The 27,851-nt window shown below is 37.9% G+C and overlaps 5 protein-coding genes across 8 annotated transcripts; 3 read left to right on the top strand and 2 right to left on the bottom strand.

Annotated features, from left to right (window-relative positions):
- Positions 1–249: 249 nt before the first annotated feature.
- LOC143463232 (Na(+)/citrate cotransporter-like) lies at positions 250–4,186 on the top strand. Of its 2 annotated transcripts, none has more exons than XM_076961660.1 (12): positions 250–989; positions 1,245–1,458; positions 1,524–1,668; positions 1,784–1,924; positions 2,059–2,213; positions 2,288–2,410; positions 2,608–2,712; positions 2,805–2,998; positions 3,249–3,367; positions 3,450–3,611; positions 3,682–3,819; positions 3,915–4,186. In XM_076961660.1, exons 2-12 carry the CDS (start codon positions 1,307–1,309, stop codon positions 4,047–4,049), a joined length of 1,569 nt encoding a protein of 522 aa, XP_076817775.1. In that variant the 5' UTR covers positions 250–989; positions 1,245–1,306; the 3' UTR covers positions 4,050–4,186. The 2 variants fall into 2 exon arrangements, with proteins under 2 accessions (XP_076817775.1, XP_076817774.1); XM_076961659.1 differs by having other exon boundaries at positions 251–989; positions 1,193–1,458.
- A 3,070-nt stretch (positions 4,187–7,256) lies between these two features.
- On the top strand, positions 7,257–11,286 carry LOC143463238 (alpha-(1,3)-fucosyltransferase 7-like). Its single transcript, XM_076961667.1, has 5 exons — positions 7,257–7,506; positions 9,160–9,348; positions 9,470–9,625; positions 9,949–10,140; positions 10,327–11,286. The coding sequence occupies exons 1-5, from the start codon at positions 7,298–7,300 to the stop codon at positions 10,955–10,957; spliced, it is 1,377 nt and encodes a 458-aa protein (XP_076817782.1). The 5' UTR covers positions 7,257–7,297; the 3' UTR covers positions 10,958–11,286.
- A 1,447-nt stretch (positions 11,287–12,733) lies between these two features.
- On the bottom strand, positions 12,734–16,843 carry LOC143463260 (lactadherin-like). 2 transcript variants are annotated; one of them, XM_076961700.1, is made up of 6 exons: positions 16,660–16,843; positions 14,091–14,254; positions 13,875–13,943; positions 13,571–13,726; positions 13,267–13,442; positions 12,734–13,068 (listed from the first exon to the last, which is right to left on the bottom strand). In XM_076961700.1, the coding sequence occupies exons 1-6, from the start codon at positions 16,701–16,703 to the stop codon at positions 12,931–12,933; spliced, it is 747 nt and encodes a 248-aa protein (XP_076817815.1). In that variant the 5' UTR covers positions 16,704–16,843; the 3' UTR covers positions 12,734–12,930. The 2 variants fall into 2 exon arrangements, with proteins under 2 accessions (XP_076817815.1, XP_076817814.1); XM_076961699.1 differs by lacking the exon at positions 16,660–16,843 and having other exon boundaries at positions 14,091–14,358.
- Positions 16,844–17,257: 414 nt separating this feature from the next.
- Positions 17,258–19,269, top strand: LOC143463259 (lactadherin-like). The gene is made up of 5 exons (XM_076961697.1): positions 17,258–17,708; positions 17,822–17,860; positions 17,937–18,104; positions 18,537–18,712; positions 18,873–19,269. Exons 1-5 carry the CDS (start codon positions 17,432–17,434, stop codon positions 19,008–19,010), a joined length of 798 nt encoding a protein of 265 aa, XP_076817812.1. The 5' UTR covers positions 17,258–17,431; the 3' UTR covers positions 19,011–19,269.
- Positions 19,270–19,276: 7 nt separating this feature from the next.
- LOC143463225 (solute carrier organic anion transporter family member 4A1-like) lies at positions 19,277–26,484 on the bottom strand. Of its 2 annotated transcripts, XM_076961649.1 has the most exons (12): positions 26,271–26,482; positions 25,913–26,044; positions 25,046–25,324; positions 24,857–24,972; positions 24,534–24,624; positions 22,979–23,191; positions 22,615–22,787; positions 22,314–22,475; positions 22,026–22,201; positions 21,375–21,581; positions 21,001–21,171; positions 19,277–20,716 (listed from the first exon to the last, which is right to left on the bottom strand). In XM_076961649.1, exons 1-12 carry the CDS (start codon positions 26,348–26,350, stop codon positions 20,513–20,515), a joined length of 2,004 nt encoding a protein of 667 aa, XP_076817764.1. In that variant the 5' UTR covers positions 26,351–26,482; the 3' UTR covers positions 19,277–20,512. The 2 variants fall into 2 exon arrangements, 1 of the variants encoding a protein (XP_076817764.1); XR_013118275.1 differs by lacking the exon at positions 19,277–20,716 and having other exon boundaries at positions 21,040–21,171; positions 21,314–21,581; positions 26,271–26,484.
- Positions 26,485–27,851: the final 1,367 nt, after the last annotated feature.

Raw genomic sequence — 27,851 nt, 5'->3', positions numbered from 1 at the left:
TTCCGTTATCACAATTAACTTGTTTCATGTCTTTGCACCGGAAATACGCACAAGAATGTGAAGGAATGAGATGTCTATTGCTCATCCCGTTAAATGGTGTGTTTTGCAAATCTTAAATTGTTTTCAAAACAATAAGGAAACGTTCCTTAAAGTCTTTTTAACGAATAAAATTACTTTAAGCTTAATACAGTAAGACACTAGAAAATTAGGAGTCTGTAAGCACCATAAAAACCCGATTATTCAATAAGAAATCTATCTTTTTTTAGTTAGAGCAGGTTTGTTTCAGTGTAATGCCGCTATAAGATCATTTGTAAAGTGGGTTTAACTTTTTATCCAAACATGAAGGCAATCTGAAAAGTGATCATTTACGACTTAACAACCAATCATAAACGTAAGAATTTAGCAACTTTACCATCTCACTGTTCACAAAAACATTTTTACGACCGTGAATGAGAAGAACAAAACTCGTAAAGAAGCAAAGGGCAGTAGGCTAGAAGAAGGAATTTTAGAAAATGGCAAGGGTTGAGAGTGTGACAAAGAGAACAGTTTCAGCTTTTTCATCCGAGGCAAGGTTACAATGTTTAAAATGCACTTTGGCATTTGCGCTTTTGTCTGCAAATGAATACTTGGAAATTCGTTCACCTGAAATGATCTTGTCTCATTTTTTCCAGCTTGCTTCAGTTAAACCTTCACTTTGACGTCATTTTGAACTAATAGCAACGTTATTATAGATTATTGGGTCAGTTTGAAAGCAAGGTTAAAAGATAAATAATTAAAACACCAAGTTGTACCGAAGAATCAACCGAAAAGTTTATTTGTCAGGTTTCTAGAAAAAACTATTTGAGTAGCGGTTGGGAGCTTTCTAAATTGTTTTTCATTTATCAGCCGGTATGAAGTTTCTATCCGCATTATGGCGATATAGATCAACTCTCGTGTTCTTACTAACGCCAATTGTATTGCTGGCTGTGCCTCTTGCTATACCCGGAAAGGTATGCCATGGCTGTTTAATCATAGTATAATTAATTACACTTCCCTAATCTTCAAAGACATTTTGGCTATATGCTATAGAGTAAAAATTTAAGTTTATTGCACTTGATAATATAAGATTACTTACTGTATATGCGCTGTGACATACATGAACTTGTTGTTCAGTAAATACTAGATGGTGAACATGTGTGCAAATCACTTTTAGGAGGCGTTATGTGGCTATTGCATGATCTTAATGGGTGTGTATTGGATGACAGAGGTGATACCGCTGGCAATAACTTCCTTCATCCCATTGATTCTTTTCCCTTTATTTGGTATCATGACTGCCGATGACGTAAGCAGGTCTTACTTAACAAACACCAACTGGCTTTTCGTTGGAGGTCTAACAATTGCTCTGGCTGTCGAGACAACCAATTTACACAAACGCATTTCCTTGAAAGTACTGACGCTAGTTGGCGCTAATCCAAGATGGTAAGTGCGACATCGACAGCACTGAAAGTAGAAACAATTTGAAATGCTGATCTGTGTTTTTCTAGTCTCATGTTCGGGTTTATGGTGACCACATTTTTCTTGTCAATGTGGATAAGCAACACGGCTACCACAGCCATGTTACTGCCCATAGTTGAAGCTGTCATCAAGGAACTAACACTGGAACGAGGCAATAAAAATGACTCTTATGAGGTCACCTGGTTTAATGGGCTTTGCTATAATTTATAGCCCAGAAATTTACATCTTTTTGACTTATTGACTGTTAGTTTATCGTAAGCGTTAATTCCAATTATTCCGTCGTGTTTAGAACCATTCCTTAAGTGGGCTAACGCTTGAAAAGACTGCTTCAACAAACGCAACACAGTTTTACAAAAGTCGAACATTAAGTGAAGAAGACGAGATTGAAACCAAAGAAGATGTCATCGAAACTACTGTTGAAGTTGAATCGGTAAGATGTTAAGATGCAAAAGTTATTTTCATAAAGATAAAGTTTTTCCATAATAATGTAATAGTAATATAATAATATAATAGTTATTCCATAAAGATGAGGAGCGAACCGTTATATATTTTCTCTATGTCAAGCAAGCAGAAGTCGAACCCTCCCAAAAACAAATTAACGCCAAGTTAAAGATGAAAAAAGGCCTAACGCTGTGCGTCCCATACGCCGCTAGCATTGGAGGAACCGCTACGTTGACCGGCACTGGCCCTAACCTGGTACTATCAGGCCAGTTCCCCATGTAAGTTGTCAACTATACTTTCAACAGCAGAGGGCGTTTGCAGAAACTTTAAAGTTGTACGCAACTGTTTGCAGACTTTTCCCCGATGCGCCACCATTAATTTCTTTTGCCAACTGGTTTGCTTATTGCTTGCCTTCTGCTCTTGTCTTTTTCTTAGTCAGTTACTTCTGGATATCATCTCTGTATCTAGGCTTCAGGTAGGTCTCTATGTTTTTATACAGGTCAAAACCTACATATATTTTTGAAACATTTTTTAAGTCATTTATCAAGAAACAGATAAAAAGACATTTTCGTACTCAACTTAATTGTGGAGCATAAGCAATAGACATCTAAGTAACACATTGGTCGTCAATGTATTTGGGATGTAACAATCATCTTTTGCTATGGGCAACAGCGTGCGTGAATATATCGGTTGCATTCAACGGAAACACAAAACGCAGCAGGAAATTAATGCAAACCGACTCTTAAAACGCGAATACAAAAACCTTGGCCCTATCAAGTAAGTTTTCCAAAGACAACACCTAAACACTTTCACGTTATCATGTAAATCAAAATTAAACAACCATCTAACCACTTTCTTATTGATTACAGGTGGTCCGAGCTAACGGTTCTACTGGTGTTTGTGACCACGGCGTTGCTCTGGTTCTTTAGGGAACCTGGTTTCATGCCAGGGTGGGCCATGTTATTCGAAGAAGGTTACGTGGACGACGGCACGGTTGCCATAGGGATGGCTTCCCTTTTGTTTTTCTTACCAGATGTAAAACCAATGTTTCTTCGGAGAAAAGGTTGTTATCATAAATCCAGAACTTTAAGCCGTACATGATAAATTGCAAGTTAATTTCAACATAACTCAGTGGTATATGATCTCTGGCAACTTCATTGCCTCGAATTTAATGTCCATGTCCTTTAATCTTAACTAAGATGCTATCTAGGTAAGGGCACTAAAAGTGTAAGTGTACATATACACTGTATGTGAGGCTGTAAGAAAAGTAGCAAACACAGAAACTTCCCTGAAGTCAACCTTCATATTTCCAGATGAAGACACCAAAGTGCGTCCTGTAGGTTCTATCTTAAAATGGTCAGATATGAAGAAATTTCCATGGAACGTTGTCTTGCTCCTCGGCGGAGGTTTCGCTCTTGCCGAAGGTGCAACTGTAAGTAGAGCGAAGTGCGCAACCACAAAGTAAGAATTGCGGAAACTGTTGGAGGATCCTCACCATCCTATGATCTACCCAGGAGTCCGGGCTATCGCAATGGTTAGGAGACGAGCTGGGCGTGCTAGAGAAGTTGGACACGTGGCTCATCTCTTTCATCGTAACGATAATTCTTTGCGCATTCACCGAGTTCACCAGCAACGTAGCGACGGCATCTCTGTTTGTTCCAATACTGGCAACACTGGTAAGCTGCCTTGGTTAAAACAACTTCCTTTTAGATATATCACAGGTTGTTTTTCAATCGTTTAACGCAGGCTCAAACCATTCAAGTTCATCCACTTTACTTGCTCATTCCTCCTGTGTTGGCCACTTCTCTTGCCTTCATGCTACCGGTGGCAACGCCGCCGAACGCCATCGCTTTCTCATACGGCCGCCTCAAAGTTATCGATATGGTTTGTTTGTTTTGTTGAATATGGTTGAGCAACGATTTTCCAAAGTTATTATTACATCGAACAAGCGTTAAAAACGATTATGTCTTCTTAATTAGATTAAGGCTGGGGCCTTTATGAATATTCTTGGAATTGCGACGATAACTATTTTCATCAACACTTACGGAGTGGCCTTTTTCCATTTGAACGAGTTCCCGGACTGGGCCGTTCCATCAAACACGACTCAAGGATAGCTTGCTTGCTTCACTGCTTGTTTTGACAAAAACCTTTGTACTGTTGTGTTGTATCGATTCTATTATACCGAGCAGCGTTTAACTTGTAGATTGCAATTACTTTAATTCAAATTTCATAAAAAACTGGCCGTAAATTACGTATTTATGATGAATGAGATTTGTCCATTTCTATACATAAGGATAAAGAGCATCTGCGCCGGGTATCAGATACAGAACGCTGTAAAAGGTTTCAAACGACAAAGCTGCTATATTGACGTCATAAAAAGAAAGAGCTTGTGGTCTCCCAGAAACCAAAATTTATAACAACATTATAAGTTTCTGTGCTTTGTGTAAAAAAACATGGAAACTCCATTTAAAGTTGCAATTGTTGAACATTTGGACAAGTCGTGGTACGATGAAGTTTATGAGCAATCTGTGAACTCGTTTTCAGTCTGTTCTTCCAGGGGCCCTGCATGGTCGACGATCCTACAGAGTTTTCGGAACTCTGTCTTACAACATTGTATCATGGTTTGTAATTAGCGCGGGATGTTTTTTTTTGCAAAAGGCGCAACAGAAAAGGAACTTTCCTAACACGTTTATTCTTCGCTAAATAGTAAAATGCGAGCAGTAAATAGTCTGGTGTTACGTTTTTACTGTCCTCAGTCTTAGATACATAGTAGGCACATCTTTTATTAAAAGCAGCTCAGTTAAGTTGTCATCCACAGCAGCTCATTTCAGGAGCTTGAATCAGGACTGACTGTACGACTACTTGGGTGGTACACGTCAATGAAAAGACACGTGTGCTTAATCAAGCACGGAAAACGCAGTAGGCCTCAAGAGAGAACGCGGCAGGGCAGACACAACGCAAAACAAATGCAACACTGGTATAAAACCACAAACAAACACAATTCTTTGCCCATTTACGCACCCACGTTTCCGTTTCATTTTCTATGTTGTTTGTAACGTTCCGCAAATTATATCGCCGAGTTTTAGTCGTGCAAAGACCATCAGCCTCATTTTTATTGGCTACTGAGCACAGACATATCCAAAGGAGACATTCAGATTGACAGTATTGACTATGGTAATTGATTATATTATTGACTCATAAACTAAACCTACTTCTAAAAGTGTTTGTGTCGTTGCTTTGTTTTCGTAATACGAGAATAGCAATAACCCAGTGGCGGTCTGATATTTTGCAATTTTACGGCAGCTTCAGCTCAACGACGCCGGCCAAATATAGTGGTTTGTGTATGCTTAAGGAGGCCGATCGAGCGCGAACAACCGCTACAAAACCAAATTAAATGTATCTCATATATTTATACGTATAATAATTGGCAATTTATGGCGTACAATTTTGAAACGAAATATATAACGATTTTGAAACGTCGAGTCTCCGCCTATTGTATGTCCCCATAGGTTATAGTCGATAAGTAATCGCAAACAAGAAGTTGGGATGAACAAGAAGTAATGAATGCGTAAAAACACCTACGTGACACACACTATTGAGTTCGTAGTGGGGAGGCCATGGCCGAAATATAATACGCCAGCGCCAGCGTGCCCAGCATACATCTTAAAAATTATTGAAGCGTAAGTTTTTGTAACATCCTATTGGTCTCTCAGCAGTCTAATTCGAAAGACAACTCATACAGAAAAAGGCTTGCAGTAACACGTACTGGTGACCATGGTTACTAAAACTGATGGTGTCAGCCAATCAACAAGTAAAATACTATGAAAGTTCTTTGCAACGGTAGTCCATAACTTAACATAACGTCGGATAAAAATAAATTGAATCACAAGACAGTTTTTTGAGAAACCTCACGCAACCCGTGACAATTTTATCGACACATGACGTCACTACATTTTGACCGGACCAAGTTACAATAACCCATCGCATTTGGCTTTAGTCGTTCACATATTTGTTAATTACCGCTGCTTGAATTTCAGATAAGAATGGTTGGGTGCATGTAAATATTTGCACCACATCCCATTTCTGCTGTCTTTAGTGCGTTTTGTGGTCGAATATTTGCAACTACTGAAAAGGTGGTGGCATGAGTTCGTTTGATATCTGTCTAACTGTCCTGTGGTTAAACTTGTCTACTTGCAGTTATAAGCATTTTCCGGACACGCAGTTGATTTCTGAGAAACGACACACAAATTATGAATGTAGCCTAACCTATAGAAAACTATACGAAAGACAAAAGTAGGTCCGCAAGGCCAATGCATTTGTAGTTTAGGCTTAAGCAATGACCAAAGCGTTCATAGACATGCCAGTTGACAGCTCAGGCTCTCGAAAGGAATAACTTTGACCAAACGCAGAGGCGTCTGCTGTAGACTACACGATATTACACGGAGATAACCGCGTGAATATTGAAATGTCATAATGTCTATTCATCGATGCTTCGCGTAATAGCAAAGTAACAACAATGATGGCTAAATTATCGACCAGGATAGCCTTATCAGAAATCAATCTATCCCCCACGGCTGAACGTAAACAGACTGGAAGCTCAGAAAACAACATTCAAAACTACAGCAGATAAAGGTCAAGTAATCGAGGTCATTTTTAAGGTTTGGCTTCGACGAACGCTAAAAAAATTTGCGAGAGCGTTGGAGAATTTTAAAAGATCGTTTAGATCCCACAAATCACTTTGAAAAAACACCGATCATGGCATATGTCTAGAATCTAGATAGTGGGAAACTGCAACCAAAATCGTGCGAAGTTCCATATCCGGCGCAGGAAATGATCCGAGTATGACGAACTTAGGCCGTCAAATATTCCGCGTTGTGAGGAAGCTTTATTTGATAAAACGAAGGCAAATTTGTTGCTGAAACGCTCACACAGTCACGGCAAACGACAATCACGGAATATGCTCACAGCTAATTGCAGCATACGTAATTTTTCATGCAAGGCAGCGCGTACGTGATTTTTTGTATTCACAGTGCGATTAGAAAAAAACGGAATTCAAAATTGTACAGCAAAGTATCGGCGTAAAACTACAAAAACTTGGTTAATTGAGGATGGCTACGCGTAAAGCTTAAAAGCTTAAGGCAGTAAATTTATTCTTCTACACTCTACAGAGATTTTTCAACCCGTGCATATCAACTGTTTAATTATTTCACCCAAGCTTATAAAAGCGCCTTTAACTTCATAACAAACTGTCATGATTATGAAGCATGGCCTCGACGCAAGTGTAAAAAGACGCCAAAACTTCACATAATCGCAACAGGATTTATGAAGCAATTTTTTCGCAGATTGTAAGAGATTCAGCAAAATGTTTGCTAGCTCCAAGGTCAATTACCGATTCGTTTGCTTGTTGTTTCTTTTCACCGGATACGTAGTAATAGTATGGAGAAATGACCAGCAAGTTTTTGGATGGGCTCAAATCGCCCAAAGCAGAATTCGTGTTGCTATGAGGTACGACAGAGATACTATCAACACGATGTACCGGGTGGATCGCACACCGGCGACTTTGACCGAAAGGTAGGTCAAAAGTTCATACATATGGGCCTCTGCAATATGTAGCATTTGATTAATGTTATTCTACGGGTAAGCATGTGGCCAACAATCTTGTGACCGATAGCCAGGGTTGCCATACCGTTCTTATTCCTAAGATTTGTCCTTATTTTGAAGGTCTGTATCTTATAAAATATTTTTGTCCTTTTTTTCTAAGAAACGTCCTTATTTTCACTTGCGTTCTTTATTTTAGGGCAGAGATTCCTATTTTGGGTATTTCGACACCTTTAGTATATCATTTTGTATCAAAGAGATACCAAAATTAAGAAAATGCAAATAGTGTCTCGTTTTTGATTTTGATTTTGAGAAACATTAATTGCCTTCTCCTGTTGTGCACTGTTTAAGGAAGTATTCTTCTTTCGTTTCCCAGTGATCTTTACTTTTGAGTCCAGACCGATAGCAACCCTGCCTATAAGTCGACTTGATCTGCTTTCCGTGATTACTTTCAAGCCATGTATAGCCGATAACCGCACTTTTCGCAATAATCTTGTCTTGGTGTAAAAGTGTACACACGCTGGCTTGAATTAATTTTTCATATACATGCTAATTAACACACTATACGTCCATATGCTACAGTATATCAAGAGCTTATGATTAACTAACTAGTATGCATAAAGACCAGATATTATATTTTGATCTACAAAACAACATGTTGTCCTTCTTCCCACCTACACCAGATAAAGATAAGAAGCATTTGGCTGTGATAATTAAGCTAGAAGAGCATTCATTGAGACGAAATGTTTAAAAAATCAAAGAGCATCAAAATTATGTATAACATATACAACAGAGATTAAGTACACCGAAGATTTATGCCTTTAGACCGGAACAACGATTATCCTGTTTGACACATACGGCCAACCTTCCAGCTGATGAATATGATTTCTTGATACGTACACTACCTACGTAGTGTTCACTTCGTTTGAAAAAGGCCTGGTACCCGAAGATAAAGCTTTTGTTTGCATTCTTTCTTAATTTTAGAAAATGACATGATGTACGATCAATAACTGTGTCTGAGAGTTGCACAAGAATTATGTCTTTCCAACTATCAGATACTACGACTGCATTCTACGGAAATTAAGTCAGATTTTAATTAAAGCCTAAAACGTGATGTGTATTGCTAAGGCAAGCTCTTCTCGTTATTTTATGATTCCATCAAATAGTCGTTTACTTTATTTAATAAAAATATCAATGAAATCATGTTTCCTGCCTATAGCGTTTTGTTGAAATGGTCGTCATACATATTCGTCGAGGCGCGTTATTAATCTCTTTATACATCAGGGCTGGTGCGATTCTATCACATTTGCGAAGTTCAGTTACATAGGTAGCATACGTAGGACTAATCGCACCATTTCGTTCATCATTTAAGACTTCACAAACAGTCGCGCTCATAACAACATTAAAGTTGTGAGTTTGCGAGCATACGAAAAATTTACTTTTTGTTACACACACTACATTTTTATAAGAATAAACTAATATTTGCACAAATAATTACTGTAATTATTTAGTAAAGATATATACCGTCTCTGAGTAAAAGGATTTTCCGAAATTTTTGGAAAAGTTGGATTGCTTAAGATGTCGATCAAAATAATTTGATTCTCACAATGTCACCATCAATTTTAGCAAAAAGATCATACTTGTTTGGGAGCCATACTTTGGTGTCTTAAATAAGGACCCGTACGAATGCGAAGGTTGTTTACTGACCTTCGATCAAAGTGCTATAAAACAAGCTGATGCAGTTGTCTTTCATTTTGCGGAGATTCTCGATTCGGGGGAAAACCTGCCCTGGCAAGACCGGCACAGAGAGCAAAGGTAACATGCTATGCATGTAAACGAAATCAACATAACAAAATTAATGCGTAAAGCAAAACCTAATTACAAATAAAATCCTTTTAGTTTTTTGCCCAAGTCAACACTTATCTTTTGTCTGTAGATGGGTCTGGTTTAGTGAAGAACCCCCTACGAGAGTTCGAAATGTTTTTCACAAGACGTTGACCCCATTAAACGGGGTGTTTAACTGGACGATGTCGTATCGAACAGATTCGGACATACTGTACCCTTACATGGTCCCGTATCAACCTTCTGAAAGGTATAGAGTTTGCAAATCATTGAATGGTGTCGAAGACTCCATACTTCATAAGTTGTAAAAATGAAGAACTCAAACGCTATACATTATAAGTTATTATAAGTTATTAACATTGGTATATTGCAGCATAAATCCATAAAAAGGTAAAGACAAAAATTCATTATCATACATGTGTTACATTGCTCAATTTGGCTTGTAATGTAACATTTAGTACATTCCAAAGCAAAAATAGAGGCGTTGTACATTTTTGTGACGTTTTAAAAAAGCGATTGACTTTCTTGTAATTGTAAAATGTTCACTTCTTTTGCTTATGGTTGTTTCCGCAGAACAGTGGCTGAGTTAATTGCGCATAAAACTACAAAAGCCCTCGGTGCATGGGCAGTTTCTAATTGCTACCCTTCCATTCGACGCCAATACATTACTGAACTGTCAAAGTACATACCAATTGATATCTATGGAAGATGTTCGGGAAAGCCTCTGTGCCGAGAACCAGAATGTTTCGCAAAAATTTTGTCCAAGTAACTTTGTCCTCCAGTTTTGTAACAGTCACATTGTTTCTACTTGATGTGATACAATAGCTAGCTTATTTGTACGCTTGTTGAATTTTTCTAAAAAATTAAAATTCCTTAACGTGGGATAAACCTGTGGTCAAACTTGCTCTGAAAAATATTTTTTATAGATAATTCCTTTTTTGGATTTGGCAGGTACAAGTTTTACTTTGCCTTTGAAAATTCGAAATGCAAGGATTACATCAGTGAAAAATTCTGGGAGAAAGCGTTGGGCAGTCGTGCAGTTCCGGTTGTAATGGGAACAGACCGTAAAGACTATGAGCTTATTGCCCCGCCCAATTCATTCATTCACATCGACGACTTCGATTCTCCACAATCGTTGGCAAATTACTTGAAAAAGTTGGACGAAGATGATGACTTATATGGAGAGTATCTGCGTTGGGCTTCAGCCACAGAAAGCGGTGGTAACTGGGCCACAAATCTGTCCAATGTTGAAGCGTTGAAGAAAATGGGAGCACGCGGTCTTGTCGAAAACAAGTTGCACAACAGCACTTCAGGCTTTTGCGCAATCTGCAAAAAATTAAGACAGGATCTCCCAGAGAACGTGGAAATCGTTGAAAACTTAGACAGGTGGTGGTACGGTGTAGACTACGACGTGACAGTAGAAACATTTTCAGTTTGTTCATCAGAAGGACCAGGGGGTCGTAATTATAGACGATGGGTGACACTAGGGTATACACTTATCTTATGGGTTGCAGCAGGCATAATATGGCTAATCTGTAGCAGGAGTGGCAAATGTTTTCAAAGTATAGGTAACACAAGCTGATATGATTTTTTCGTAAATTACTTACTGCTATATGCATTAGTCTACATGATGCGTGTATTGAGATATGCTTTTAACATTTAACCTATTCTTTTTGTTACTTACCACTCCTGTGTAGCACAGCTGACAATGTGTCTACCTCCATCTGCACTATCGATATTTAAACGCACACTAAGTGCATTATTTTTGCTAACAGCAGTAACTATATAGTTGTTAACAGTGTTATGCTGTAGTGTTGATGGTGCATGAGTATATTTTTGTAGAACAACAAACTAGGCCTACTACTATTTTATCCAGTCAGCCTTATCAATGCAATAAAGATTTTGGTCTTCAAAGTATTCAGTGTACATACTGTGATTGTTTCCACGTGAACTAAAGTGTTAGAAATATCAAGAATTAGAATTTTTGATCGGGAAATATCTGAACTACGATAGCCTAGCATTTTTACAACGCCGTTAAGCACTTTATCACCTTGCAAAGCTGTTGGCGTTCTACCAGTTTTGCTATCGTGTTTACTGCTTTCAGAATATCTTTTAAACTTATGTTAGGTTGATTAACAATATATTCTTGTCCCTCAAAGCAAACAAAATGTAAACAAAATGATATTAAATTTAAGTCAAACTTTTATAGATGACAATTTGCTTAATTAACTCGGTAAACTCTTGTCAAGGCAAATTCATTGAGGTTATACAAAAACGAAAGGAAAATTCTCACACATCTGAGTTGCCGCCAGATTTTATGACAAATAAAGGTTAATGAAACTTTTTCTAAAATTTGTAGAAAAAGTAACTTCATACCCAGGTTACATTTAGTCCCGGTCTCTCCTAACCAGCACGAAATACGACTTGTTCTGTTTTGTTCAAGACAAGCTATATCTATCTAAATTTGTCCTTATCAATTCCTTTATAAGGGTACCTGTACCGAATAAGGCCCGGTCCCTAATAAGGCCCATTGCTCATATTTCGCAAACCCGTGCAAATAAATGAAAGATTTTGTCCCTACATAAAAACTAATATAAATTCATGATGGTTTACCAGATTTCATCCTTGTCACGTGATCAACCGATTCGCTAGACCACAACAAAAATTTGATATTTGCAGTTAAGGTGGTTTTGTTAATTTAGAAAAAAAGTAAGTGAGAATTTGGCCGGTTAAATGAACTGTTGTCAGCCGGCTGAAGTTTTCATGTAACAACCAACTTAGTATTGAAAAGGATAATGCACTTTTTTTTGCTAAAATTTTTCTGATGATAAAAATGTGACATTTTTTTCGTGGATGCCACATGCGCCTAATAAGGCCCATACAAGATGCTTGGCTAATTGATGTCCAGACTTCAAGAGTGGTTCCAGTCATCAGTTGGCAAATTGTTGCAGTTACTTTGATGCGCCTAGTGGAATCTTTTTAAATGTTTGTACAACTTAAAATGTGAAATTTCTAATAATGTTATATGTTGTCTATTACTATGTTTTGAATCAAAATACTCACAAAATTGGTGGGCCTTATGAGGAGCCTATGCTCCTAATAAGGCCCATTTTTTGGAATTTTTAATTTCTTTATAAAAAATTTTTGGGGGGTTGTCAGGTATTGTGGTTTTAATATGTTGTAGTCATATACCCTCACTAATAGAATACGATTTTTCAGTCTATTCTCATTTATGGTTCTTGAGTTATTTTCAAAAAAGTGTTAGGTGGGCCTTATTCGGTACAGGTACCTAGAACTTGAAGGCCTACTAATGTATTTGCAAACAACTATCGTTGACTTAACCTACTATTCTCTTTATTTGTCAAACGAAAACGCATTTGACAACATTTATGTGTATTTAGCAACACACGTTATACTCTAAGCAATCTACATTTATACACTAGGCATGAATACGCAAGCAATATACTGTAGTTGGTTATTATGGTTTTCTAATGCGAAATAATTAGCTTTTGGCAAAAAGATGAATGCCAGAAGCTAAGAAGCAAGTCTTCTTATTCAGCAAGTCAGATACTCAAGACGAACTGTGATGTGTTGATTCCAGGTTTGAGCGATGAACCGAAAGTACCTTGCGACGATTGGAAGTGGAAAGAAGTTTGTCACTTTACTGTAACGGTCACGATTTCCTTGAAACACCTAAAAATGTCAACCTTGCATCATATTACATAAAAGCTACAGATATCCAAGATGTAAAAATGTTCATTAACAAAAATGAAAACATTAACGCACACATATTTTTGATGTGGTATAAATTTAAGATGAATAAACGCCATGTATGTAAGAAACGTATTTATGATGTATTTATTCAAACGTATTTATGACGTTTCTGCTTACGAGGTCTGCTCCATCTTTTTGTATCACTTGTAAAGACGTGGTTGAATTTCCATAGGATATTTTGTAACTTGTAACGAATTGATTATATTGATTTGTTCCAGGTCTTCCCTGAGTTGTCAGACCAATTACGTAAGTTGGACTTTCGAGATCAACTTGGAGCCAAGTGGAAGTGGTTACTAAAATACAAACGCAACAGACTTTATTGATATTTTACAGCATCAAATATCACTTGCAGTTATAGCCTAATTGTAGCAGAAAGAGTTTCTAAGTTAGTGCGAGAAACATTTTTTAGGAACTATCTTACGGGGATGTGCGGAAGCCCAAGCCCCATGCGTCCCATCTAACACAACGTTGTCAAGCCTTCCTCTAAACGGTTCCATTCCTCCGTGGGCAAACCCGGATGCCGTGATGCGATCATTGGGTAAAGATCCATCCTTCATCCCGACATTGCAATATGTTTCTGATACAGACAGGCTTGTGTTAACAATAAGCAGTTACAGTGCTATTCATATTTCTAATAAACTTTTAGAACGGTTTTCCAGAGTTTAGTTTACTACGCATATGTAAGGTTAATTGGAACGTTAAAAAGTTTTTTTCAAAAATACAACCTTTAAATTTTTCTACAGCTTGTGGTGGTAAGGAGAACAAGAAATTTCGCATTATAGTCATCAGCGTATCTGTCGAAAAAACTTCTGATTCAATCAAAGCCATTTAACTCAACAATTTTTTTTTGTTCTTAAATATTTAAATACTCACGTTATTGAATCTGATTATTCGGATTTAAAACTTAAAAATGCAACTAAAATTTTTCTATTGCTACGTACCGTTCAACGACAGGATTTGGCCCATCAATACATCAATCTCGCTGGGGTTGCACGCGCAATGTCCAGGGGGACCGAAAGCACCTTTAGGCCCAGGAGGTCCCGGTGGACCCCGACGACCGGGAGCACCATGGACTAACGAAGGATGATGATCGTTTTGATTCCGTCTTGAAAGAGAAATACATATTTCATCAGAACTTCTTCCTGTGGCAGCAATAGCACTCAGCACAACAAACAGCCACACACTCATTTTGATTACAGAAAATATCAGTAATCCTTGACAACAAAACAAACAGCTTATTGTCGACGGCCTGATGCTTTTAAGTCTATATGACTGTAAGATTGACAACGCAATTATGAAAGTAGGCTACAATTTTCTGGTTTAAATATCCAAATTTCTACCCAAAAATCTGACTAACTTTAATAAGACGTTATGGCAAGTTGCCAATTCATGTTATGGTTAAAAACATTACGTTTTCAAAACAGACGGCTTGTTTACAATTAATCACCAAATGTCTTCTTGTCATGACAGATGATTAAAACATTTCAATATGTGCAGTAACATCAGCTAACGTGACTATCAAACGAAAAACACTTGGAAGAAGTTGGATATATACTTTCACCTGGTTATTACCGCTTCCACAAACACAAAACAAATTTCAAACAAGTGTGAAAATAAACCTGTAGATAATTCAGCCTAACCGGAAGTTTTGTAACTGCGTTATAGAGTTTGAGCGCTGGAATTTCAAATCCATAGAGTCAAATTGTTTAATACACATCTATGTAGTTTTGTAAAAACTCATTTTACAAGCTGAACTCTGAAATTTTGTTACAATCAGTAGCCAATTACTTTTATTTGATAATTAAACTGAAAATAGTCTCTGCTTGTTTGTAGAAAGCATCAATATTACATTGATAAAGTTGTTGACAGCCAAAAATGCTGACGGCGGACTACATCAAATCTTTGCAAGTATGGTAATTCTTCGTTGGAAAGGAGGAGTGAGAACTGTTCATTATTCATCCAATTTACTTGCTCTTCTTTTTTGTGGACTTAAAAGGGATAAAAAATTGCGATTTGAAAATTTGTTATGAAAAGCTTCTTTTCAATTCTAATAATTTAATAAAGATCCTTTTTTGAGCCGCATCTTGCCTTTTCTTGAGCAAATATAAAGTTGAGTTTGAAAACGAGTTTAATGTTTACAATCAATCTTATGAGTACTCCTGCCAAATTATTTTGTGACGTTTTTTTCATGTTATAATATGATTATATCACTTCAAATTTCGTGACACGCGAATAAAGAACGAGAAGAATCTGATTTCGACAAGCGCGTTTTCATACTTTCCTTTCCCGTTATTTCAACACTTTCTTTTTTAAACTGTATTATTTAAAGGTATAGGTAGCGCTGAATCGGGCAAAGAAACAAAATCGTGCAAATACAAGTGCATTGGAGTAGATACGCAACGTCACAGCGAAAAGAAACAATATTTTCCATTATTTTAAGGTTATTTTTGAGAGTTTATATAGATAAGTTTGGCCAATAGCATCGAAGATGCTATTGAATAGTATTTATATAAAACAAGAAACACAATATCATACGATCATCATACAGATCTTAAATTGCAATCAGCTTAATCAAGAGCGTGATAATCATCAACTTCGGGTGATTTTCAGTTTGCTGTCATTAGTCACAATCTTACTGTTCCCTTTCGTTGTTTATACTCCTCGTTTTTCGTGTTAAGCCCAGCACGTCTATTACAATTTCTACCAGTTTTAGTCAGCTCTATCATATACCAGTACTAAAGTTTGGTTTACCGTGGGCTATATTTGTTTAAAAAGCCGGCACCTTTTTCAGTCGTATAAGAAGATAAACCAACAACGCGGTTACTTTGCTCAGTGGTTGAGGTTGGAAAAAACAGTTCATAATGAAAAGTTGCCAAGTAAGTGCAAGGTGGTGATAAATCAAGTTTGATATGGTTTTAGAACAAGGCCTCCCAACCTTTTTATGTTCTCGTACCACTTAGCCACCACGGATTGTCAACACGTACCACTATTTTCAAAACAACTAATTTGATCCAACATTAAATTATTTGCAAGATGATGAATCAGGATGTAAAGTCAGCGAAAGTAGCGTAAAGTAAATATTTAGACAAAAATGTAATGCTGTTCAAGATTCAGCCACTACACGTCGGAAAACCAACATCAGAATAAACGCAATTCTGCAATTGCACAGACCACATTGCACACGTAATAGTTTCGTCACACACACCATTAAGTTCGCACAGCAGCATAGCCAGCATTGTATTAATAACAACGACAGCAGGGAGCAAGATCGACAAAAATAGCTTACTGAGTGCAGAGAATTTAGTACGGAAAGAAATAAAAGTGTTGTTCGCATATTTTAGCAACTCAAAATTAAATTGTTCGTACCACCTGAAAAGCTCCCGCGCACCACTAGTGGTACGCGTACCACCGGTTGGGAACCCCTGTTTTAGAACGTGTTTTCCTAACTCCAGGCAGTACTACTTATAAAGTAAAAAATTTAAACACAAGATTTCCGCATAAAGTGCTTACATCGATTCCTGACTTGTGAAGAGCTCCTCTCCTTTATTGTTCATTCCGTCACGTCAGCATTCTTTTACTTTTGTTTCAGCTGTTTAAACATCGATAAGGGTTTAAATTCCGCCTTGTATGCAAGGTAACTCAAAAACTTATATAACTCAAGAAACTTATTAGATTTAATAAGAAGGATATCAGAGTTACAGTTATTTCAACAGTATAGGAAGCATTTCCTAAAAACATTATAGAATAACAGTTTTATGCAGCTCTTAAGCAACCGATGTTGAATCAACTATTTATTGTTTAGAATTTTAACTGAATAGGATGGTATTTTTTTAATTAATATAATTATCTGACAAAGCTCATGAGGACAAAGCGGGTCGCTCGTTTAATTAACATAAACTATAAGTTGTCATAATCAGCATAAAGCGTTGTACCCGTTGTATCGTTTTGATGGTATATCAACTTTTCGTAAATACTTTTAATAAAAAGTGTTTCTTGTAGCCTGCCTATAGCGATATTCTCGCCTAATTTGGACAACTTATGACCAGAAAAAAATATTTAGCAAAAAAGTTTATTACCTCTCTTAAATTGTGTTCTATAATATAGTATATAATACTTAATAGTATTATTAGTAGTATAGTTAAGTAGTAGTTTAGTAGTAGTAGTAATAGTAGAAGTAGTAGTAGTAATAGTATTGTATAGTAGTAGTATTAGTATTACTTTCCGCATCGAAGATTTTTAATTTTGCGTTCAGCTGTCCAACGTTTTGGAAAAAGTGGTTAAAATGAAACTTGCGTTTGTCTTAATTTTCATCGTGACCTCTGCGGTTATCATCAGTGGGACATCAGATGAAGTTTGTCTCAAACTTCCAAACCGCAGAGGCGAAGATGAAAGACGTCATCTGCCAAAAGCACAGGGTCCCCCAGGACGACGTGGACCACAGGGTGCGCAAGGTGCCAAGGGTGATGTAGGTCTTTCCGGAGTTCGTGGTTTACCAGGGTCATGCACATGTGGTCCAGATGACATTGAAGAATTAAGAGAAGAAAATCGTCGTCTTGCAGGTGACATAAAATTTCCGGATAATTAAATGTAAGTTGGAGGTACACGAACATAATTCTCCTTGCAATAAAAATAATTTTGGTGAGAAAGTAAAGAAGCCTTTATTGTTTTCTAGACTCAGTCGAAAAGTTGAGTTTGACACACAATGAGAAATGTGAGTCGTCAGTAACATATATGTTGATCCATTTTAGCCCAGTGAAACAAATATTTTGCTTTTTTCTTAATTTTAGTGATTCAATGCTCAGTCGGTCTTAAAAGTGGAAGAGTACGTGATGGTGACATAACAGCGTCTTCCGCGTGGGACAATTCTCACCTTGCGCACTTTGCTCGCCTTGACAACCACAGATCACCTGGTTCACTTGGAGCATGGGCGTCCGGCATTAATCCCAACCAACCTCGTAAGTATTAGGCCGCCCCATTCCCCGCTACAGGAATCGGAGGTAAGCATGGGACCCACATGCATGACATCACGTCATTCACGTGATTAATACAGAGTCGGATTAACCAACGGCGGCCCCTGTGGCAAAGTTTCCGTGGGCGCTTGAAATTGTTCATTTTTAAGTAGTAAATTAAACTGTTTTAAAAAATTAACAAACACTATAGTCCAACTATTGTTCCCTTGCAAACGTGTACTTGCAAAATAGATAAAAAATTTGTTCAAATTTTAGAAAATGCTTAAATAAGGGAATCAACGCCGTAATATGAATCTAGGTTAGGTTGGCTTGAGCGCCTGGCCTGTGGCAACTCCCACAATTGCCACTGCGTTAATCCGGCCTTGGATTAATGTTTAGGGAAACAAAGCTAATAATTAATCAATGTAAACTTTCCAGCTACAGCAGGGGATTGGATTCAAATTGACTTGAGAGCTCCGACCCTTTTAACTGGTGTTGTGTCTCAAGGGAGGCCTGTTGGAGATACCTTGGAGCAGTGGGTTACAAGTTACAAAATTTCTTATGGGAATTCCACGGATAACCTTCAGACTATACAACAGGGTGGACAAGATCTCGTAAGTTCCACCATGGTATATTTTTGTTGAATTACTCGAGGTAGTATAAATGCTTTCTATATTCCATAAAACACACTTTCATTGTGTTTACTTGTAATATGTCATTTCTCACATAGAACAAGGCAGGCAGTAAACTACGTCGGCTTAATTTTTTCTCCAGACCTTCCAAGGCAATCGTGACCGATCCAGTCACGTGACCAATCGCTTTCCAGGGCGTATCCTGGCAAGATACCTTCGCTTGATTGTCGAAACCTTCCATGGCCACGTTATACTACGTTTGGAGTTTCTGACTTGCTAAGCGAATCGATTATTTATAATCACTTGTTAGCCTTCAGTAGTTATAGTCAGTTGTTGCAAAGTTGAAAAGAAGAAATAACAGTTTTTCATGCAACCTACGCTTCAAATTATTGCAATTTATACTCTCCTCTCTATTCCATCTCTATATACGGTCAACGCTTATGTTATATACTCAATCATCGCATTAAATCCAGTAATGAACAACGCAGTATTTTTTCTTCTGACCACAAAGTGAACTTTAAATCCTCTGAGAAATGTTAAACGGGCAAGATTGAATTAGGTTTATTAGGCTGGCGTTTATTGCTTGGTTTTTAAACAAAAATAAAAAGATCAAAACACATAATGCACTCAGGCAAAGACAAGGCGGTTTATGCATTAAATTAAAACTGAAACCAAACACAAACACCACCCATCAGAGATAAAGTGAACGCGGTAACACCAACACTATTGATCAGTAGGTGAAGGTTTAGGTATAAATATTCAAAGGTTTGGTGGTTTGGGCATTGGCATTTAAAAAGACAGAAACAAACTTTGGATGAAACAAGGGTCTTTTCTGTTAGCCTACCATGATTTAAACAGAAGCATACGATAATAGTAGGCCTACTTTGCAAGACGAGAGTTTAGAAATACGTGAATCGTACGAACGAGTGGATATACGTCAACAAACAGATAGTTTAATAAACAGTACATAGCCAAGTGCGGGTGAAATATACATCCATCGGTAATGCTTTTGATACCGTATTGGTTTGGTGACAGAAGCACAACTACGAAATAACTTCAACATAATGTGGACAAACCTGAGGACAATATAGGAATAATAGGAACGATTATAAAAATGCGCACGATAATTGATTATTATTTATCAAAAGGAATGCATATGAGTGTGTATACTGTATACACCTGAATATCAGCATAACCCGGTACAGGAGAAATTAAGCCAAAATAGAAGCAAAAATACAGTAGTCATGCTTGGAGAATTTCAAAATCATCGTGTCACTGCATAAGGTACTTTTAAGTGCAATGTTAGTACTCAATTGCATCCGCTAGCCTGTGATGGATGCTATAATCTTAAATAAAAATACTTGGTTAAAAAGACAGCTTGTGTAAAAATGGTTGTTATTGCGTTTATAGCTAAGCATAGCAATAAAACCCAAACCGCCAACGGTTCAGGCAATTCAAGTCTAAACACAACGTGAACTTTATAGGTTATTTATAATCATTGTGAGTTAATAAAGTTATATTTGAAAAATCTGCGTGGTCAGAGACCTTAAGATAAAATGTCTTTTTGGGCATGATCAAATATTGCTTAATAATACAAAGTTATATAACATTATTGTAATATAACGATAAGCAATATTCAAATGAGGTTTAATTAAAAATGAATAACTAACTATAGCCAACAACATACACCGCAAAACTTGATTTCTTCTTCGCCAAAATATCTGGCGCTTCTTTCAAATTTAAATCAACCAATGAGAACGCCGTAGGCTGCAATTGAACCAATCACAACTGTGTGTTGTCTGCTTCAAACGCGCTGTTGACTTCTCCCTCTAAGTTGTCGGAAGCGGGCTCTATTCCGTTGCCCATAGCAACCTCCTTCTTTGGTGTCGCCGAAGAATCAAGAGTGACGTCTTCCGTGGCGTCCGGACTTTCAGGAGGAGGTTTGTAAGTGATAAATGCGAGAGAATAAAAGATAATTCCAACAACCTGCAGCAAGCAAGTTAATGTCGTTTATATGAGGTTGTCGTGGAAAAAAATTTGAACAGAAATTTGCAGAAACGTCCAATAACTTTGGAGGAAAGTGTTCTTCTAAAACATACTACAAGGCGTAATTTCAGGTGATAACAATGGCAGAAAAATCTGCACCAAACATGGAACGGTATTAAAACTTGAAATTTTTTATTTCTATATTTCGTTTATATTTCTGTATATACACAGGAATGAAAAAAGTTCCAATAACAAAGAAGAATTCAAAACGTGAAATCCGGTACCTTCAAGACAATGACAAGAATAAGAACGTTGTTCGAGATACTGTCATTCGTATAAACGCTGCAAGAGCCCTGGGAGCCGCAAGATTCGCCGCTTAAAAGACAGGCTTGGTCGAGAACGAACCCAAACAACAGGGGACCCGGAATGGTGCCGAGCGCTCGGATGAAAAGCCACTGAAAGATCAAACAGTGTCAATATAATCAGCTTAAATAAAATGTCGTGACATGTGTAAAATATTGACTGCAACTTAATTCAAAGATGTTGGATACAAGTAAATAATAAAACAAAGACTGAAAGATGGTGGCGTAGGTTAACCTGAACAAGGTTATCCAGAATAAGCAACAAAATTAAGTTTCATAGCCGGTAGTTAACGAACTTGGACACCAACTGCAAACGATCGTTGAGTGAACGGCACGATCCTGATGGTGGATTGCAAGACGGGGATGGCGATGACAAAGGTTAGAAAGAGAGTGAGAAAAAGGAAGATGACGAAAGTGATGTATCCTCCTGAACCACAAACCTCCCCCTCGCAAGAACCCCTCGTAGCGGTGCCGTTAGTGGCGATGCATAAGCAATTTGTGTACTAAGATAAAACGAGGTTCAAAAAGGCAACTTTCCTGGCGAGCAAATCTTTCACATGTATTTATAAGAATGCCCCAATGTTTAACTATTCAAAGCCTTAGTTGCAAATTTTACCATTGTAATTGCACGAAATAGATCTTAAACTTTAACAGTGCAAACGTAAAACTTGTGGATTTCTACTGTTCAGTGGCAGAAAACGCTGATTAATACAATACAGTTCTCAATTACATACATGAAGTCATAGACATTTATCCGAAAAGTTGCAAAGTGTCGGGCCTACAGCACTTTCCTGAAAACCAACTTTCACACAGGACAACCAAAAGCTGTTAAGGGCGCTGATATCCCCAACCTACGCAATGCTTGAGGTCGGGAATGCGAATTTATTCGGGATATCGGCATCGAGAGAAGAGGTTTTCAGGAAAGGGGCGGTCCCCAAACGACTCACAGTTTCATTCACTTCCTCAGTGCAACCTGCATAACAGCTTGAATAATAAGTGATCCCGTCGCTGCCACAGACCGGGTCGAAGAAGTCCGGGTTACAACTACAACCCAGGTTGCACGAAGCTTCGATTCCAACAATATCAGACGCGCTGGGATATTGGGTGTTTCCCCCGGCAAACGCTAAACATAACAAAAGGAAATGGGTGAAAACGTAGCTGGTTCAGATGAATCTTTTATAATAAGACGCCAGAGTTTGAATGGGGTAAGAAAACAATATTAACCAGAAACTTACGAATTTCAGGACACTTCATGAGGAAGACTAGCAGACAAAATAAGGATAAAATAGAGCCTACGATGCTGAGTTTAAAGATGCCCTTGACCGATAACTTTATTTTCCAAACAATTATTCCACCAGCGAGCTGTCCACCCGCTCCTCCGACAATAGCGATTGCCCCTGCAAGAAACGTAACTGTCATGGCGATATGCTGCGACGGGGACGGGGCATGCACATGCTAATGTCACAGCAGTAAGTCATCGAAAACTGAACTTCACAGTTTTTGAAGCATTTCTAAACGGCAAAAAAAGTCAATAACCGAGTAAGACTGCAGAGAATGATGACGTCAGACCAAACAGGGCTTCCAAGATTTTCGGACCGAACGTTGAAAGCCCTGTGAGCAACATTCCATCGATGACGCCGCCAAGAGTTAGAAATATGTACGTCGGGTTTCGCAAGATAACGAGCAGACATTTCGGGAAGTCTTTCAGCCTACATGATATTTAAGAATTAGATGGTGGCATCCTGAACAAAACTGCGCATCTTGAACAGGGTGGAAAGACTATTATTTTAAACCACTTCCTCTTAATGACTTGAAATAAAACCGAGTTTTCGAAATCCTCAAATCGCGAAAGCGACGTTTCCAAAACTTCAGTGATAACAATCATCTAGACCCTAATTACCTTTTTCCGAAGTCTTCGTTCGTCTGAACTTCCTTGGCCACCTTATCCTGGTGCATCTCATTCTCTCGATTCTTTCGGACTTCCTCTGTTCCGTGGAGTTGTCGTGGAAACAAGAGTATCGGAAAGCCGAAGATGAAGGTAATTACTCCGAAGATGAGGAACGGCAGCCACCACGCTCCGATGTACTGAGGACTTGACTCCGGAATCCCTGGACTATATATGGAGGATCTTATATTTTAAGCTGATGTGTGGAAAAGTGGTATTGTACGTGGTGGCAGAACACAAGGTCGTAGTTATAACCAAAGTTCACGAAACATCTGGCCACACAACTCCAAAAAATCGTAAAATAAGAATGTGCGATTGGGGAAAGTTTCACAAATGATAGAGTTTGTCATACGTCAATGTTTCAGAGAACATTTCACTCCATTGTAGTAATCGCGTTTCGACGAACTGTCAAGTCGTTACGATGCCTTTCGGTATCATTGGAAACAGACACGCAATATGCGCTCACAATACGCTCTATGCAGCTTTTTATGACCGAGAAATTTTGTAAATCGCCGAGAAATTTCGTAAATCACCGAGATACCACTTTACCAGCAACATTAAGGCGTTTTACTACATGACGTCACCCAACTTGTGACGCCGAGCACGTTTTCTCTTCATCGTGAGCACCGTGAGTTTTTAAAATAAAATCTTTTTTTAAACCATGACGTTTATTTCGTCTACAAAAGCTTGTTTTTGTACATTTTCCATTTTTTTACAACTCGCTTGAATTAACGATATTTGGCGGAAGGGAAAGCTGTCAGCTACAAAGGCACTGTAAGATATATTGGCGCTACTACACAAAAAGTCGCACAAAACCCTGCTTTCTTTGCTGGATGTACGTTACACAGTTTACTTGTGGTTCGTCGGCTCTATATCATACGTCATTATAATTGCGTATTAAAATCCTATCATAACAGAGGACAACTTATCATACCAAGTACTGTTTTACAACCACGCTAAATAGAGATAAATCACGGTACAGCACTAACGTACTGGTACTTATGTATATAGGTATTCTGAATAGCCTTACACTATAGGGCAAATAAAAGAAACGTATTATATTACACATTTCAATACCGAACCAGCTCAAATTACATTACACAAATTGCAGCGCAGTGGTCGTGTGAGCATCAGGATACACTTGAAAACGCGTTGAACTGTGTTATATTAAAAACTATATCAAGAGACAAGAAACACGTTTTTATGTGAAGTCGGACGAATATTGTATTGCCAAATGCCGGATATTGTGATCGTGCAGTGAATTTTGTTCGTTGTGGCTGATTGAAAGTGGATGTTTTCTATTATGAAGAACTTTGTTTTGCGGCGATGATTCTTTAATGACGTCATATGACGTGACAATGACTAACAGCGAGATTGAAAATTATGCCTTTAAGTCAATATGTGAATAATTGTTGTGGTATTTCGTGAAACGGCCCGAAAAATTCGACTGCGTCATTTCAAAACACCAAACGTACAAAATAAAATCAAGTTAAAAGATCTTTGAACCCACTTTTCTCCCAGGATGGTAAAGTAGGTCAGGAAGGCACCGGCGAGTAAAAACCCAATTCCAGGTCCCACAATTGACAGTGCGTAGTATATGCCTGAGATAATAGAAAAATGTCAATGTTTGGCGTATGTAATGCATGTCAAACGCATACGTTATGCTGATTTTGATTGAGCACAGTAAATGCATCAAAACAAACGTATGGATACAGCTGTGAAAACTATTTATTCGCTTCAACATCAAAAAACCCAACGACAGATGACAAACACCATGAAACACATTTATTGGCAACCAGCCAGTAAAAACACCATGACATACTCCTAACTTACCATGATAAAGGGAGGACTTCACTTGTGTGACGTTTTCGTCCAAATACGTCACGCCTAGCGTGTAGAGAGGGGTAGCTCCAGCACCAATTAAAAGCTGGGCGACGTAAAACGCATACCTTCAACGTGAAAAAACCATTCAAAGTCAACAAGCATCACAAAGAACTCGTATTCACTGTAACATGTACCGACCTGTAGTCCCGCAAACTTGTTTGTGAGCATACTGGGTTTAATGGAACGGTCCCGTTGATCAAGCACATGTTTTCATAAAGCATAGGGGAATAAGCCGGCGCGATGAAGCGTGGTAACGAGAACACAACTGCACCCACACCCATAGTTATGATACCCCAACCTAACCACAGGGGTTTGTGGCCCCTTCCGCCAACGTAAGTTATGAATAGCAGGGACACGCATGACGCAATGTCGTAACAACTCGCTATTAAACCCGCCTCAGAACTAAGCAATTCGAATCTGAAATAGGAACACTTGATTGATTACACGCTATTACAGTAATTGCTTATTAGTAAAAAGCATAAGTTAATCAAGCAACTCTCACGGTTTTCTCGTACTATTTAAAATGACACATACTGCAATTTTAGCAATTTATCAACATTATAAACACCTTAAGCAGGTTCGATCAGATTTCTATTGTGTTGTTATATAAACAAAGCAAAAAGTTAGTACACCGATATATAATAAAGCTGGACATCAACTATATTTTGAACAATTTAACCGTCTGTATAATAACGCTAACTAATATATCAAAATACTTGGCCAGTGCACAATAAATTGATTCAGCGTTGCGCAAACAAATTCTTTTGTGTTTCAGATCGTCTGTTAAACCGTTTGACACAGAACCTCGACCCACATAATACAGTATATAGCTACCTACTATTTGGTGGCTATGATAACTGTTGCTATTACTGTTACTGTTACGTACTTTCAACTCATCAGTTTAATGCTGGTGAACACACGGTTTGAAAACACTGGATTGACGTGCACTATGGAAGGAACTTGCATGCTTTATACGTGTTTTACAATGCTTATGTACATTCATACCTGGTTTCAAGAGTGGTGATTGAAGCATTGATAAGACCATTAACAATGAAGCCTTGCAGGAAAGCGGAGATAGACAAAACAACAAGAGCACCAGGCGGTGTAGCACAACACTGTAGGAAACGTATGGGCAATCTATAAAACACATTGAGTCAGAATTAATACCGGTACCACTTCAAACTGATATACTTCCAATTAGCGAGGTAATTGTTAATGCAAGCCTATGCAAGCACTAATTGGGTTAATTAACATTTGAGGGCTGAGGTTATTTAGACAATATTACGCTTTTTATCTCACGAGTTAAGATATGCTTATACTGTCTGTCAGCATGAATTTAATGTTTATTGCCACGTAATTTCACCTTTTTCTTGTCTTCGGAACGCATCCTATTTCAAAACCGCAGGTTTCATCTACTGGGATTTCGTCGGAATCAGAGCTCATATTGTACAATGCAAGATCACAATTTATCCATATATGTACAAACAAACTAACACCGCATGATTCAAAGTCAAACCCTAAACTATCAAGAGCACGTGTAAAGTTTTCGTACCACAGTCTAACGTCCAAATAAACAATGAGGTAGTACCGGAATATGACTGTAAAGAACGGGCATAACCACTGTCTATTTGTATATCAACTGTCGGCAGATCAAACGCCATAGCGCTGTTCTGGTGACAAGTCATGACGTCACTTCCTGTAGCTGTTACACATATCACATGTGTGTGGATGTAATCTGATAACCTGTCTGGTACCTAAAATTACAAAGTACACATTCACTGACTCAAAGGAGTTTTACAGGCTAACCTACAAAAAAATCTCTACATATTAGTACTGTATCTAGGTTCATGACATGTGGCATCGATTAAACTGAGCGTTCGGAAGCATTGTTTATTAAATGACGTCATTGTTATCAGAGATCATCCTTTGTCATAAATTACAATTAGGCCTAATGTTTTTGCTTCAATAATTTCTCAAGTACAGCACACAATTAATAATGTAGGCTACTCTGTATGAGTTAATGAAAACATATGTATCTAGAAATGTATAACATCTAAACCTGACCGATTAACAGAAATGAATTTAAAGGAAAATATAGTTTTTTCAATCAAACATCCTGAATTATGTTAGCCTACTGCAGAAACTACAACCTGGTACAATACCAAACAACGAAACATCGAATTGTGAGCCGAGATTTTTTCTGTAATAGCCCCAGGGCATAAATGCTGCTGTATAAGTGTACTCGTATAACCAGCTATCACATAACACACAGATAATTTATTGCAGCAACTGTCACAAGTCGCACGGTATAAGATCAAGTATTCGTGCATATACCCAAAACAATATTGGAAAATTTCTTATCACATTAAATGTTCGGCAGCATTGGAAATTAACATGTTCGAAGCTCATATAAAGGCCGACATAACTGTTTGTAAAGTTGTATAGTTTAACACTATCACCAAAAACTAGGCTTACCATACGTCCCGTTTTAGCCGGGACAGTCCCGCTTTTAAAGGCTTTGTCCCGGCGTCCCGGTCAGTCAACTAAAAGTCCCGCTTTGGCATTTACTGAGCCAGCATTGCCCTACACTACACGAATATTAGCATGATGTGATTGGTTTGTTTAGCCAATTTGCTGAAAAGCAATACTCGATGCGTGTTCTTGTTTCTTTGTGTTAAATGTAAAAGTAGTTGTTACATCATTGTAGCGGGTAATTGGTCCAGTAGTGAGTTGATTGTTAGCGCATTCGCTTGTTTACTGTTCAGTAATAGTAGGCTAGGAGGAGGAGATGATCTTTTTGCAGTTAGGTCATTGAAAGAACTTATTTCGTACGGTTCCGGTACTTGTTTGCATTTTCTTCTGCAAAAACCATTTGAATGTGAAAGCCCTTATCACCTGCAAAATTAAAACTGACTTTTCCTGCTGTGATTTTTATGAGAAAATA

This window comes from Clavelina lepadiformis, chromosome 6 (assembly GCF_947623445.1).
Source record: "Clavelina lepadiformis chromosome 6, kaClaLepa1.1, whole genome shotgun sequence".
NCBI classification, from domain to species: domain Eukaryota; kingdom Metazoa; phylum Chordata; class Ascidiacea; order Aplousobranchia; family Clavelinidae; genus Clavelina; species Clavelina lepadiformis.
Note: the sequence above shows the minus strand (reverse complement) of the source record. Positions and strands in the feature narration are given on the sequence as shown.

Bases quoted from the DNA above. Each gene is read 5' to 3' on its own strand.
- LOC143463232 (XM_076961659.1), top strand. From the start codon at position 891: ATGAAGTTTCTATCCGCATTATGGCGATATAGATCAACTCTCGTGTTC. The intron at 1,459-1,523 runs GTAAGTGCGACA...GTGTTTTTCTAG, and splicing joins GTTGGCGCTAATCCAAGATG to TCTCATGTTCGGGTTTATGG. The intron at 1,669-1,783 runs GTCACCTGGTTT...CGTCGTGTTTAG, and splicing joins ATAAAAATGACTCTTATGAG to AACCATTCCTTAAGTGGGCT.
- LOC143463238 (XM_076961667.1), top strand. From the start codon at position 7,298: ATGTTTGCTAGCTCCAAGGTCAATTACCGATTCGTTTGCTTGTTGTTT. The intron at 7,507-9,159 runs GTAGGTCAAAAG...CATCAATTTTAG, and splicing joins CCGGCGACTTTGACCGAAAG to CAAAAAGATCATACTTGTTT. The intron at 9,349-9,469 runs GTAACATGCTAT...TTTTGTCTGTAG, and splicing joins GACCGGCACAGAGAGCAAAG to ATGGGTCTGGTTTAGTGAAG.
- LOC143463260 (XM_076961699.1), bottom strand. From the start codon at position 14,337: ATGAGTGTGTGGCTGTTTGTTGTGCTGAGTGCTATTGCTGCCACAGGA. The intron at 13,727-13,874 runs GTTGTATTTTTG...TGTCTGTATCAG, and splicing joins AGCTGTAGAAAAATTTAAAG to AAACATATTGCAATGTCGGG. The intron at 13,069-13,266 runs GTAAGCAGAAAC...TGACATTTTTAG, and splicing joins AAAAAGATGGAGCAGACCTC to GTGTTTCAAGGAAATCGTGA.
- LOC143463259 (XM_076961697.1), top strand. From the start codon at position 17,432: ATGAAACTTGCGTTTGTCTTAATTTTCATCGTGACCTCTGCGGTTATC. The intron at 17,861-17,936 runs GTGAGTCGTCAG...TCTTAATTTTAG, and splicing joins TTTGACACACAATGAGAAAT to TGATTCAATGCTCAGTCGGT. The intron at 18,713-18,872 runs GTAAGTTCCACC...TTTTTTCTCCAG, and splicing joins AACAGGGTGGACAAGATCTC to ACCTTCCAAGGCAATCGTGA.
- LOC143463225 (XM_076961649.1), bottom strand. From the start codon at position 26,350: ATGAGCTCTGATTCCGACGAAATCCCAGTAGATGAAACCTGCGGTTTT. The intron at 22,202-22,313 runs GTAAGTTTCTGG...TGTTATGTTTAG, and splicing joins CATGAAGTGTCCTGAAATTC to CGTTTGCCGGGGGAAACACC. The intron at 20,717-21,000 runs GTACCGGATTTC...TGCTTGCTGCAG, and splicing joins TTCTTGTCATTGTCTTGAAG to GTTGTTGGAATTATCTTTTA.